This window comes from Xiphophorus couchianus, chromosome 17 (assembly GCF_001444195.1).
Source record: "Xiphophorus couchianus chromosome 17, X_couchianus-1.0, whole genome shotgun sequence".
NCBI lineage: Eukaryota > Metazoa > Chordata > Actinopteri > Cyprinodontiformes > Poeciliidae > Xiphophorus > Xiphophorus couchianus.
The window spans coordinates 15,701,756-15,716,032 of record NC_040244.1 but is presented as its reverse complement, the minus strand read 5'-3'; the positions used below and the strand labels follow the sequence as shown (position 1 = coordinate 15,716,032).

At 39.6% G+C, this 14,277-nt stretch overlaps 1 protein-coding gene across 2 annotated transcripts; it reads right to left on the bottom strand.

Moving 5' to 3' along the window:
- Positions 1-4,460: 4,460 nt before the first annotated feature.
- On the bottom strand, positions 4,461-14,277 carry LOC114161032 (plexin-D1-like). Of its 2 annotated transcripts, none has more exons than XM_028044058.1 (16): positions 13,226-14,277; positions 12,600-12,728; positions 11,168-11,302; positions 10,989-11,089; positions 10,811-10,916; positions 10,566-10,728; positions 10,388-10,490; positions 9,938-10,028; positions 9,747-9,788; positions 9,498-9,631; positions 8,805-8,984; positions 7,867-7,975; positions 7,617-7,793; positions 7,366-7,533; positions 6,628-6,727; positions 4,461-6,409 (listed from the first exon to the last, which is right to left on the bottom strand). In XM_028044058.1, exons 1-16 carry the CDS (start codon positions 14,228-14,230, stop codon positions 6,297-6,299), a joined length of 2,856 nt encoding a protein of 951 aa, XP_027899859.1. In that variant the 5' UTR covers positions 14,231-14,277; the 3' UTR covers positions 4,461-6,296. The 2 variants fall into 2 exon arrangements, with proteins under 2 accessions (XP_027899859.1, XP_027899860.1); XM_028044059.1 differs by having other exon boundaries at positions 4,461-6,414; positions 13,226-14,276.

The window sequence follows — 14,277 nt, the reverse complement described above, 5'->3', positions numbered from 1 at the left end:
AATGGATTAATTATCTCCTCCTGGTGTAGATCAGTTCTCCAGAGCCTTAATGACCTAATTATTCTATTCAGGTGGTGCAGCAGAGGCACATCTAAAAGTTGCAGGACAGCGGCCCTTGAGGACTGGAGTTTGACACCCCTGCCCTAGAGAAACTGCAAATTGACATTCTTGTCTTATGAAATATGCTTTTAAAGAATGTATAAATAAGCTGTGTTCATGTGAGTGTGCAGCCGCGCTTTGCTCCCCTTCCCTTCAGGGCTGCACACTAATTCTAATAAAAGCAGGGTAAGACTCAGTTGAAGCTTCAGAGCATAGGCCGAAATCTGTAACTGGGTTTCAACTGTGTTCTCCCTACAGGTAAAACTGAGTTCTGACTCTTGTCTCTTCTTTGTGTCTGTGTTCAGGTTATTTAGACCTAACACGTTCAAACACACAAAACTCTATAAATAGGTGAAATTGGGCATACTGACCTGCATGAGTCCACTGTATTTATTTTATACTATGGCACCAAGAAAACGTTTGAATTATTGATTAGGACTAAGTCAGTTAATCTCCATTTGTTCTCAGAGGAGGGAGGATTACTTTATAGGCACTGACAGATTTTGCCAGGTTTCTTGGTTTTCGGTGGCTTTCTGCATCTCCTTTCCTCCATTTGTTAATCTACTTTTCTACACAACTTAATTTCTAGAGTTGCTTGCTTGGTCCATTGTCGGTCACATGTATTCTAAATTTCATGACACTGACGCTACAATATGCTGACATAATCACAGACCTATTCAGTACTTGTCTGAGAGTGTGCTTTGTCAAGAAAACTGCTATGAGGTTGAGATCTATCCAGGTACACACAGAAAAAGGTGCATGAAGGCCTGAAGGAAATAAAGCAATCTTGTGTTTTGATTTATAATGATTGAGTGTTTTGATAATGATTAAGTTGAACATGGATGAATACAATAGGTAAAATGACTGTATGTAAGTAATTACTGAATGATTCTGAAGTATACGAATCATGATCTGTAATAACATGACGACAATGAAATGATTAAGGTTTGATGATTTATAATAAGTTAATGAGGTGATTAATGCTTATGATTAATGCTTAATGGAAATCAGCACATAAGTTTTTAATATTTGACTGTGTTTAAAAGTGAATCAGAGAAAAGCACATAGTTTTTAATGTCAAAAGGAGAAGGGGAAAAAAGGAGAAGGGAAACTTGTGAGTTCCTGCTGTCGCAAGCAGTTCTGAACAGATGGCCAGACGCACAGGATGGGTGGGGTGGTATGGTTGGCTAAGAACAACACGCTGAGGAAAGGGCGGTACTTTCCATCCCAGCCGGCAGACAGGAGGGGCCGAAACCACGTAAACTAACACTCCCCATACACATATATGGCAAAGAACTGTATATAAGCAGACGGAAAAGGAGAAGTTCTTGTTCTTTGTCTGCGGCACCGAAGTAGAGCTAACAGAAGAAGCAGATCAAGGAAACAACAGTAGACCACACCCTGGAGCCACGGGAGAAAGCTGAAGCTTCTTGCCGCCAAAGGGAGACAAGTTCCAATCGTCCAACCCGGGTTCCTGATTCGATCGTCGGTCTTACCTCAACCCAAACATTGCAACAGACTTGGAGAAAGGACAAAGGTCCCGGAGGGATAAAAGAGTTGGGTTTTCAAAAGCAATTGAACCCTCTCTACTTTGCTTCCATTCTAAAGAGGATTTTTTCACACAAAGGATAAAGACTCAGACCAAGGTTTTCGGACGTTCCTGTTGCCAAAGATCCACCACCAACTGGGTATGAGTTGAATTCGCTTCCTAAAAAGCTATCTCAGAATCTGCGACATAGGTTAGGGAAAGAGACAGGAGGGCATGATTATACATGTTGATCTTATTACACTGCTCTTGACTTGTATACAATTGATTATTGATTTGTACGTCACATACCCCTGCTTAAGCTTGCTTAATAAATTCTTACTCCAAAATTCTAATGAAGTTGGTGGACATTGAAATTAATTGAGTCATTTAATCATTTTTCAGTTCTTTTAATAAAGGTAAAACTAAGGTACATGGTTCTAGTGAAAAGGAGGCTTCATAATTTCCTTTGGTGAGAGTAAAATAATGACCCAGGGACTTACATCCAGGTCACTAAATTTAATCTAGCCGGTTCCAAGAGCAAGTTATATTTTAGAAAGCGAGCTACCGTTAACAGGAGTGGTTATTGGAATTACGCAGCTGTGAGGGCTACTCAGCTGACTGTTTCTTAACTGAAAAGGGTCGTAACTTCTGGATTGGAGGTAGTTAGAGCTAGACGAATCGCTTTCGATACCAGTTTAAATAGATTATCTCTTATAGATCTCTTTTAGGGTAATACCCAGGTCTTAGAGATTTTCCGGACCTGTTAGACAGAGAACTGGTCAGTAGTCAGTCCCGGAGGGTTGTGATGAAGTGGGCGGGGCTAGCTATTGCAGGATAACGGACAGCTTCAAGATGATTTATTTAGTTTTATTATTACTTTATTGTGAAATTAGGACATTTAATTCAAAGATTAGGGAAGCATATAAGATGATTTATTTTTGCAGCTAGGTTTATAAATGTGGTTGCATGCAGGGTCAGTTATTTAACAGTACTGGTCTCTACTTAAGGAATTGTGCTTTGCCTTTAAGAGAGTCATTCATTGCTTCTTCAGTGTTTTTTTTTTTTTTGAGGACTGTTGTTTTGTTGGATATAAAGTAAATATAAAGTCTGGACAGAGACATTACTCTGCCTTGGTGTGCTGCTCTTTCTCTCATTTTTATAACCAGAATACCTCCGCACAGCAGAGCTACATTCACGCGATTATCATTTACTAGCAATAATTCCAGAACAGAGTTGTAATATCTGCAGCAGGCTCCAGCTGTGGGCTGCTGGTTGAAACATGACCACTTCCTGAGAGACGTGTTTGTCACCCGAACGCCTTTACTGGCACAGAAACCAGAGGCGTCTATTTGCTTCCAGCATTGGGTTTTTTGTGGAAACGGCAGGCAGTTGGCCAAGCTGTATAGCGTTCGTCGGCAGGTGTTTATGTACAGACACTCACTCAGCGGTCAAGAAGCACAGAAAGAAGGGGAGTCAGTGTGAGAACTGAATAGGTGAAAATAAATGAGTGACAGAAAACGGAGCAAGATTTGGACTCATTTTAATGCTACATCAAGCTCCAGGGCAGAGTGCAGACTGTGCAAAGTCAGCATTTCCTATCGTGCAGGATGGACAAACAACCTGCACATGCGGACATCACACGCATCAGTATTGCTATAGCATTGTTATGCGGCATTTTTACTCATCATAAGTGCTTAACAATGTCAATAATGAAACAAAATATTATAAAATTAGCTTTAAGCTATTAATTACGGCTCCCCATATATATTTTTGACATTAAATGTCAAAAATATATATGGGGAGCCGTTTGGGAGCCGAAAGAGTCGGCTCTCCACAGTAAGAAGAGCCATTAGAGCCGCATCTCGAAAAGGAGCCGAAAATCCCATCACTGTAAAAAAACCAATGCTGGAAGCAAATAGACGCCTCTGGTTTCTGTGCCAGTAAAGGCGTTCGGGTGACAAACACGTCTCTCAGGAAGTGGTCATGTCTCAACCAGCAGCCCACAGCTGGAGCCTGTGGGCTGCAGCTGTGGGCAAAGCGCGGCTGCACACAGGGGAGCAAAGCGCGGCTGCACACTCACATGAACACAGCTTATTTATACATTCTTTAAAAGCATATTTCATAAGACAAGAATGTCAATTTGCAGTTTCTCTAGGGCAGGGGTGTCAAACTCCAGTCCTCAAGGGCCGCTGTCCTGCAACTTTTAGATGTGCCTCTGCTGCACCACCTGAATAGAATAATTAGGTCATTAAGGCTCTGGAGAACTGATCTACACCAGGAGGAGATAATTAATCCATTTCATTCCACTGGTTTGTACCTGTGGCACATCTAAAAACTGCAGGACAGCGACTGGAGGACTGGAGTTTGACACATGTGCTCTAGGGCATGACCGCTGGAATGTCTCGTTCATGGTACCCTCCTCTTCACTTCTAAGCAGGCCGCCTCTCACAGGAACCTGTTCTGCAAACACTTTCAGACACTCAAAGCACACCATCAAAATGTAAGTACAAAGGTAAAACAAATGGATAATAATAAACCTTAAGTTATTCCAACAGAACATAACTTCAAATTATTGATAGAAAGTTTACCTAGTCAACCTCGTTACATTTTGTTGGCCATACGTAAAAAAAATTTAAAAAGAAATTTAAAAAGAAATGCAGCTTGGGAAGCTGACGCACCTCTGGGTTAATTTAACAAGTTTCATCTCCTGATAAAGAACATGGTGTTACATACGCCACAGACAGACGTCAGCCGTTGGGTAAAACATAAAACCTGAGAACCGGTCACGCTTCCAGGAAGCAAAAATTTTATTTTATCTATAGAACTTTTTAAAAATATTTGCAAATCACCGGTGTGATTGCATCAATCACAGCCAACAAGCTCTACTTTGTAACCTGTTGAAGGTGCAGCAAGTAACTTCCGAACCACCTGAGTTCGAAATGGTCCAAACGCACCATTCCAAGAGCATTTTCTGGTTCACTGTGGTTGGAAATGTGCTCAGGTTCACACTGCTGTTACCTCGGTACATCACACATACACCACTTCCTTACACTCTGAAACGAGAACCAGTGAGATGTTGCTAGTGGTTATAGTTGGTTCAAAATATTTTCCATTTAGATGTGCCTCGGAAATCATTAAACGTTGGAGGTCGGAATGTGAACCTTCTCAGCATGTTTATTGTTTAGTTAAATCGTTGATCTTAATATTTCTCCTAACATTGATATTTAGAGTTATTACCAATTACCCAAATTATTAAATGAACTGGCTGGCTCCGTCGCATTTCCAGCTGCAGTTAACAAGAAAATCCTGCTGATTAAGAACATAAAAATGCTCTAACTTAGGAGTCGATTAAAACTTTTGACACAACTGAATATGCAATAAGAGATTTTCTTGTCGGGAAATTCAAAGTCAGCTCGCTGTATGAAAGTGATCACTTTGAATGATTTGGATTCTCTTTTGTGATTCTTCTCTCTGTGTAGAATTGACATACATTCTGTGGATTAATATTTTTCCTCTGTTGGTTTTATCTCCCTGCTTTTCCCCCCTTCTGCTGCAGCTGACCAGTAACCATTGTCCCAGCACATCTAGACTCCTTTTAATAAAGTTTTAATGGTATAAAAAATTTCATTTGTCATTCAGTTCACTAAGTGACATAGGATGAATGTACATCTCAAATCTTTTTAAAAACATTCGATATTTTTGTCACTATTCTCTTTGCACTTCAATTTTTGTCCAAAAAACAAAACCAAAAAAACCCCAAAAACTAATGAATTGTGTATTTGTTGACCAACAGATGAGTCACTCAAAATGTGTATTTGCAGCAGTAGAAAAAAAGCCTCCTGCCCAAAACACTGTGTTCGTACATGAACAATAATATTTGAGCAAAAATGCTTTTTCCATTATTGTCAACATTTCGACGTTCAAAGCCTTTACACAGTGCAGAAGCATTATTTGCACACACATTTGTTATCTACTACAATAATAGGTAAACAGTGAAAAAGAAAACAACAAAACGGTTCAATCAGCAAAGGTGCAAAACAAACAGAGCCGGCCCAAGGCAGAAGCAAACTAAGCCACTATTTAGGGGCCATAGATCATCAGGGGCCTTCCATAAATATATGGATTTGAACACAAACATATTTTAAAAATTTGGTTATATAGAGAATGAGAATATTAAGTTTGATGTGAAGGTTTCCACATAGTTAAATTAAAAGATTTGAACATCTAGAGTTGAGTAGATTTAATCTACTCAACGTTTACTTTGTAAAACTGTAAATCTTCACAGTGTGATTATGTTACCGTTGTTACAATCTGATGCTGCGACTTTAATGTTTTGTGTTTGATTTCCTGTTTGTCTATAAATACATCTCAGCAAATGACCAATTATCTCAGATTGCTTTAAGCTCCGCCCCCTTACCCGGATTCCACCACTTCCGGTCTCTGATGCTGTTAGTGGCGCTGACGTTCTGAGCAGCACAGACCCCCAATCAAGTTCTGCTTAGGGCCCCATATGACCTTGGGCCGGCCCTGAAAACTGATTTCTTGATTTTCTGAGTTCATTTCTAAAAACATGACGTTTCGGAAAGACAGAGGTTTAGGGTTTTTAATTCCTCTAGATACACAACAAAAGAAATGTCACAGAGCATAAAGCATTCAAACACCAAGCTGTTCAGGAAAAGAAGAAAACACGCCTCTTTATTGGAGTTCTCCTTCCAGAAACTGTCAGGAGATCAGAGTTTTGTCTCAGCCGTGAGTCCGTCTTTCCCACATACAAATAATCACCTGCACTGGAATACAAAGAGGTTCTCAGTAGGAACTTTGACCTTGATTCAAACAAAACTGCAAATAAAAATGTCCTGGTGTTTATTTCAATCCGATTGACTAATCATACAATATGGTATTCATTGTGTCGGGAAATGCAGATAGAACGTTGTGTGTGATTTGGCATTTGCCGCAGTCACTGGGTCAAAACAAAACATCCGTCATGCTAATGTACTTACCGGCAACAACGCAGGGTACCAGCAAGAGCCGCAGAATCATAAGGACTTTATGGAATAAAGACAAAATCCGCAGATTTATTGTTTTCTTTCCGTAATTGATCTTGAAAAGAGAAATACAGCTGATTTAAAAAGAACTTTAAATTTGAGCTGCAATCAGAGGAAAAGATAAATCTGTAAATAAAACTCCTGCATCTCTGAATTTTTTTTTTTTTTTTTGCACAACAAATAGGCTGGTTGGACTATCAATAACTATTAAGCTCTAAGGGCAATTATTAATAAAGGTGGTCACTTTAATCAAGATTAAAAAGTTGGGACACCATCTGATTATCAGGAATTACTAGGAATTACTATTCTTAGTGTCATTTATTGATACATGAATACCTGCCTAGTGAATCAAGTACAGAACAACAGATGGAGCTACAGCTTCTTATTGTCAGCCATTTTGATCAACAGTGGAGCAGATCCAGTGAGCCATGGGTTGGATATAAACATTTATAGTGTTGGGTCGAACAACATACGGTCCTACAACACATTTATTTCATATATTATAAGCAAACCCACACATTTTACCGTTATATCCAATTTGGTGAAGCATGTCCTGTCCTGTTTCTTGGTTCATGTTAACCAAGTAATGTGAGACACTGGTAGGGAAAGCTGTTGTAGTTGCAGCTAAAAAACACAGGACTTCAACAGCACTTCAAATTATTAAACTTATACTACCATAAATTTAGCATTTACCTTGACTATATCAATGTCGGAGCTTTGCAGTCCTTTGATCTCACAGATGAAGGTTTCTGTCTTGTTGCTTATTCCTTCGGGTTTTATGAAGCAGTCATGTTCAATTTCATTCTGAATTCCCACAACTGACAGCTCTGCTTCTGTCATCTGCAGGTTATCTGCCTTTTTCTGAAAGATCAGAACCAGTTTCCCCTTCAATAATATAACATCAACATGTCTGAGTGAACCACTGTGGACGGAAACGGCCTTACCTGAATAGTGATGCGGACATCTTTCCCTTCCTTCACGGCCGTGAAGCTGGAAAACTCTGGGTCAGGATAGTAAGTTATTTTCTGAGCGCAGGGCAACGTTTCATTGACGACTTTCAGAAACACGGTGCTGCTGGACACCGGAGGGCTTTTGGCTGCAGGCGTTTCATAGATGAGACTCTGTTGGAAATAAAAACGGAGCATGACGTAGTTCACCGTATGCTGATGACAGAGTTTCTGTCTGCAGAGTTACCTGATAGCTGCTCCTCATGGGAGACATGACTTCCTGCTGGGCGGGGCTGTGTGTGATCCCCTCCACCAACTCCAGGTGAGTCCCAGAAATAGTGACCTTCCTGCCCCCACTGGAGGACAAACACACTTTACTTCCCTGTTATTCTGACCAGCTTTCTCTGAAGTGTTCTGCTAGTTTTGAGCTAGATTTAATTTGATATTCACCTCCCACATCTTGCCAATCCACAGAACAGTTTTCACAAGTCTGAATCATCAAGATTACTTTTATTTTGGCAAATCAGCTAAAGTAAGATCCAAGTGGAGAGGAAGTGTCAGCACACTGCAAAAAGCCAAAGTCCTACCAAGCATTTCTGTGTATTTTCTACACTTGAAATGATTCATAATCAACGTAAAAGTAACTTTTCAGTAAGATATGTAAGCTTGTTTTAAGTCAATGATTCTTGAATATAGATACAAAGTTCTCATTTTTTTCCACCTATAGCAAGGCATTTTTCATTTCAAGTGAATTTCCTAGTGGAGCTAACTCGTTTTTTTTTTTTACATTTATATTCAAAGATTGATTTATAACAAGCTCCTACTGTATGTTTTACTGAAAAGTTACTTTTAAGTTAGTTTTGTCTTATGTCTGTCTCAAGTGTACTAGGATGTTTGCACAACAAACTAGACAAAAATACTTGGTAAGAGTTTTTTTGTTTGGTTTTTTTGCAGTGTAATCCTGTGAAGATCACGTGTGCAGGCTTCCTTAAGCAGAAATATTTCTGTATAAAAAAATATATATACAGAAGGAATAAAGAAATTTCTTCTTTATAAGTTTAAAGAGGTCCAACAAACAACTTTTGGTTTAATAAATAAATTAATATTACATCAGTGCATGGTTCTCTGCAGATGCTGGAAATTGTTAATCTATATTATTTTTTTTGCAAAAAAAAGTTTAAATACCTTCTCCAGCTGCTGCTTGGTGTAATATCAGTGCAGATTGGTGATGACTGATAGGTGATGGTGAAGTTGCCGTGGCAACTTCCATCTGGAAGGAGAACGCACACTTTGGCCAGGCCTTTAGCTTCTGTGCTGGGAATACGGAAGGTCAGACTGGAGCCGTTGTTGTTCCACACCTGGGATCTGACCAGAGAACACAGAGAGACAAAAACTGTTCAACTATAAACTAGCGTCCTATGCATCACAGGTCAAATCACCTTTATTTGTGTAGCAACAAGGCAACTCATAATGTTTTACACCAAAAAAAATCACAATACAGTAACCAGTTATGAAACAAGCAATGAGCTGTAAGCAAGTTCACTCTGAAAACCGACTGCAAGATGCTAAAAAAAAAATCTCCTGAAACAGGAATGTCACCACAAGGCCTACAAGCTCCTGCTGCTGTTCATGTGAAAGTGCATGTCTGTACAATCAGACAGAAGCTGCACAAGTGTTACTTTTTCTGCCACACAAGGTGAAAGTCGAGATTAGAGAGGAGGGTTACTGAACATTTTTCTCAGTCAGAAAACACACTTTTAAGTCATTTAATGTTTTCTCTGTAATCAAATAACCTTCTTTACCCTAACAAAATGAGTGAATATATTTTTGAGCAGACATAATGTTTTCACACACTGAGCAAAGAATAAAACGACTCACTCCTTTGGGTCACAGTCCAGGTCTGCTTTAATCCTGACTCCGGTCGCATCTCGGAGGTTACGACCCGACAACACAGCCTGATTTCTGCCATAGAAAGACACAACGCTGGGAGAGATGGAGGAGATCTCTGGTTTCTGAAGGAGCAGAAAATACAAATGTCTCACATTACAACGAGTTACACTGAAAATAGAACTCGTTGGTTATAGTTTCAGTATAACTGAACTCAGATCAACTAAAATGCTGACTCACAGAAAAGTTCCTCCCAAACTGCCCAATGTTTGCACAAATGTCCTGCAGAAAGAGAGAAGTGGCATTTATCAGATCATTTTATGAAGCCGTTCCAGCTGACATTAGTCCAGTTTAACACAGAAACTGAAAAAAACAAAAAAACAAACAATAGATATTTATGTTAAGGAAATGTAATTATGTCTAACAAGCACCATCTGAGAAGAAACGCTGCTGACTGCGTCGGTGGCCCAGGAGCAGCTGTTCTGTCTCCATCCACATCCTGCTCTGACACACCGCTGACACCTGGACAGAAAACAGTCCCAGTTTGATCTCAGCTTTACTCAAACATCACGACACATGATAGAGATTTATTTAGAAACAACAAGCTGCAGTGATGACATGATTCCTGTCAATGAAACATTGTGAAGAATGAAGCTTCTCAGGATTCAACACTGATTCTTTCCTTTCAGCTACAACAGGAAACAGATGATTCTACTAGTGGGTCATCGGTCAGATTTAAATATCAGCTACAATATTTGTATTATTCAGATTTTATGCAGAGTAGAGTTGTTATGAAAACACTGGAGTTAAATTATGCTGTTAGACTTTGGGATGATATCAGTTGTTATTAAATCTGTATTATAAAAGATAAATGAGCTTACAGGTGAAAACTTGGTTGCCCCTGGATACTGGAACAGTTGACCATCTTTATTTTTCCTGACAGAAATGTGTCTCCAAGTCTGATCGTCACGGTAACGTCAAGATCTGTAAATCCAAGATAAAGTATGAAACTTTAACAGCTGGAACAAAATGTTTAAAGACTTCCTGACCATCACTGACCATCAGCAGGGAAAGGGGCATTGAGAATGCAGGTGCATTGTGGGTACTGTGGTTTTGGTCCCTGTTTTTTACAAAGCTGGGTGGAGGTTGTAGAGAAATCACAGGTGAAGTTAGGCTGAACCTTCCTTTCCGTAGTCTGGTGTGATTGGACGACTATTTTTATCTGAGAAAAGAACAAATATAAGATGATAATAACTGATAGTTCCAGATGAATACAGTCAAAAATATATGAATTAATAACCCACCTCTCCTGTGGAGTCCTTCAGAAATCTGTGAGAAACTATTTTCTGCTTGGATTCATCAGGGATGGACAGCCTCTCTGAACCTGTGCAGTCGTCTTTAAACGAGCAGCTGAAAAAAATGTAAATGTGTCATCATAAAGTTGAGATTGAAGGATTGAGCTGCAGGTGAAGTTTCTCTGACCTTTTCTTAGAGACACACCAGACACAGAATGGATCCTGGGCAGAAAGACAATCCTTCACATTTTGGTAAGTTCTGCAGTTTGACACTGGAACACGTTTCACCTGGAGCAGAACACCATGTTTCAGAAACACATCAACAGGCAGGGCAAGTGAACGCCACATGAAAAAGCTCCAATCTACCTGGTTTTTAAACGGCACATAGAGATGTTTCTGATCCACTGGATCCAGTTGGACTTTTGGAAACACTTTGTTGTCTCCACTGGTTCTGTAGAGGATCTGTGGACAGGAGGGCTGATACTTCCTGTCCACAGAGAGCTGATGACAACAACAACAGTGAGGTTGGAGATACAGTATTTATCAAAGAAACAGGGTTAGCTAGATAGATAAAAAAATATTATGGCAATAACTCAAGATAAATATTAGTTAAAGTTATGCTAGACTAACCACACAGTTGTATAATCACTGACGTTACATTCCCAGACATAAAAACACTGACATAAAAACAATATGGCACATAAAAACAATATGGCACATGGAAACAATATGGCACATAAAAACAATATGGCACATGGAAACAATATGGCACATAAAAACAATATGGCACATGGAAACAATATGGCACATAAAAACAATATGGCACATGGAAACAATATGGCACATAAAAACAATATGGCACATGGAAACAATATGGCACATAAAAACAATATGGCACATGGAAACAATATGGCACATAAAAACAATATGGCACATGGAAACAATATGGCACATAAAAACAATATGGCACATGGAAACAATATGGCACATAAAAACAATATGCCACATGGAAACAATATGGCACATGGAAAAGTAACAAAGTTCGGTCATGACACAGCAGGACACTGTGATTTCCTCACCATTGATCTAATTACTGTATAAATGACTTTTTATGACTGAAAAGGCCTGATAAGCCATAATCAGTCCTGATGTCAGGACTGATGGGAAAATCTCTTACAATACAATTAGTCACATATCCACTCAAATCAGATTTTTTTTGGAAAAATTGCTAAATAAAATCTATTTTTGAAACTTTATTTGCAGTGAAGAGAAACCTGTGGAAGAAGGCTTTTTATCATATGAAACCAAAATGTAACTTTTTGGCCTTAGAACTAAATGTTGTCAGTGACAAAAAACTCCCATCTTCCTCTTAGCAAACATAGTGGTGGCAGCATCATGATATGGTGGAGTTGATGGGAATGTGGGTGGAGCTAATTACAGGGCAGTCCTGGAAGAAAACCTACTAGAGACTAATGTGTTTTATAGTGGATGAGGTGGTATAGCACATATTAAAGTCTAGTATATCATCTGATCTAATGTCTGCTCAACCCCAATAATTGTGTAGTAATTTTGTTTATCTGTTGTCTGTAAAATGTTCATAATTCGACATGAAAACATATAACATGTAAAACCTGTATGTCAAAAATTAGCTAGAGAGCCAAAAATAATTAAACAGTTTCACTAGAAAACAGTTTTATACGTCAATGTAACTTTGTCACTGTGTTCGTAAACGATACAATTCTGTTTACTTATTTTACTAGAACAATTTTTTCCTCTCAGTTGTTAGTTTTCTACCCACCTTGATGATCTGTCCATCTGCTGTTCCAATGAAGAAAACCATCCAGCCGTTCAGCCTGACGGCCAGAACAGAACTCATGAGGTTCTGCTTAAAAAGCACAGCCTTCGGTTTCAGGAGCACAGGAACCGACTGACGAACAGAGAGAATCGTTTCAACATTTTGTTTTGATCTTCACCAAACTCAGGGAAGATTTATAGTTTTATAAACAGCGACACAGAAGGTTTGGGACAGATACAGATGTTCAAAGCTGGGATTTGAATGACTAGATTTTATATCTAAAATGACACTCAGAAAACTAAAACACAAAAACGTAGACACTGCCAAAATTCATAAAGGTGTTAAAATTAAAAACTGTTGAAAATTGGATTACTGAACACAATAACCGTTTATTTAAAATTACCAAAATTATTCAACAATAAAAAAAGACTGATCCATGAAACCATACCAATCTCTATTTCATAAATAAGTATAAATTATCCAACCTTTAATCTTATTGAATATTCTGTCTGTCTCATCCGAGTCATGCAATACTCTGCTGGAGACTCTTATTCATCCAGAACTCAGTGAAACAACAAGATATGAAACATTAACACTGAAAGTAGATTATGTTTAATACAGCAACTTACTGGGTTCTCTGGTTTGATGGTCGATATATAAAAGTCTGGATCTCTATTCTTCTCCCTGCTGAGATCAGGACTGACGTCAAACAGCAGCAGCTCAGTGTTGCTTTCTCCTCCGTCCACACTGAACACTCCACTCCACAGGACCTGCTGTCCACCTGGGACGACCGAGGAGGCCAGCAGTCTGCTGCCTCCAGAGGAACTGAGAGTCGCTCCATGAAGAGACTCCAGAGTCTGAGCTTTACTGGTTTCAGCCTGAAGCCAGATCAGACGGACTTTGTTGGTTTTACCTCCTGATGCCACGTTGGAGAACAGATACACTGTTGAGTTGATCTGGAATCCGTCCACAAACTCTACATCAGCTACAGTTTGGATCCCAGGTTTAACACCTGATCGACCAGACCAGGAAAATATTTCCCCAGGCTGTTTATGATCGGTGTTTTGAAGGTTGATTGTCTTCAAATCAGTGCTACACTCTGCCTTGTCTCTCGGGTTCTTTATCGCTGTCAGAATGTAAGTCTCAGTCTGACCTGAATCCTCCTTCACATCCACCAGCAAGCTGACAGACCCACTGCTGCTCCTCTGAGGTCCCACCTGGATGGATTCACTGTAAACCAGCTTAGAGATGTTCTTCAGGTCCAGAACTTCACAGAAACCACAGAGTTTGTTTCCAGTCACACCGCAGCTGATCAATGTGTCATTTTTCTCAAATGGTAATAAAACATTAACACTGAAAGTCACGTTTAAGACAGCCTTCATGGGGTCTCTGTAAAACTCCTCTTTATCCTGTTGGTCGGTGCTCTTTAAGATCCCTCTCTGGGTCAGGTTGTAGATCAGAGTCAGGTCACGGCTCAGCTGGTAAAGATTCTCCTCTGTAGCGATGTAAACAGAGTTGTTGCCCACAGCGAGCTGACGGAGGTCCTCTGTAAAGTTGAACTCTCTGTTCTCCTCCAGACATTGTGCAGGTTCTCCCCAGATGGAGCAAAGCAGACCGAGCAGAAGAAAGATCATCTTGTACCAAAGGATGCAGCTCTGACATCCTTTGGTAGACACTTGTG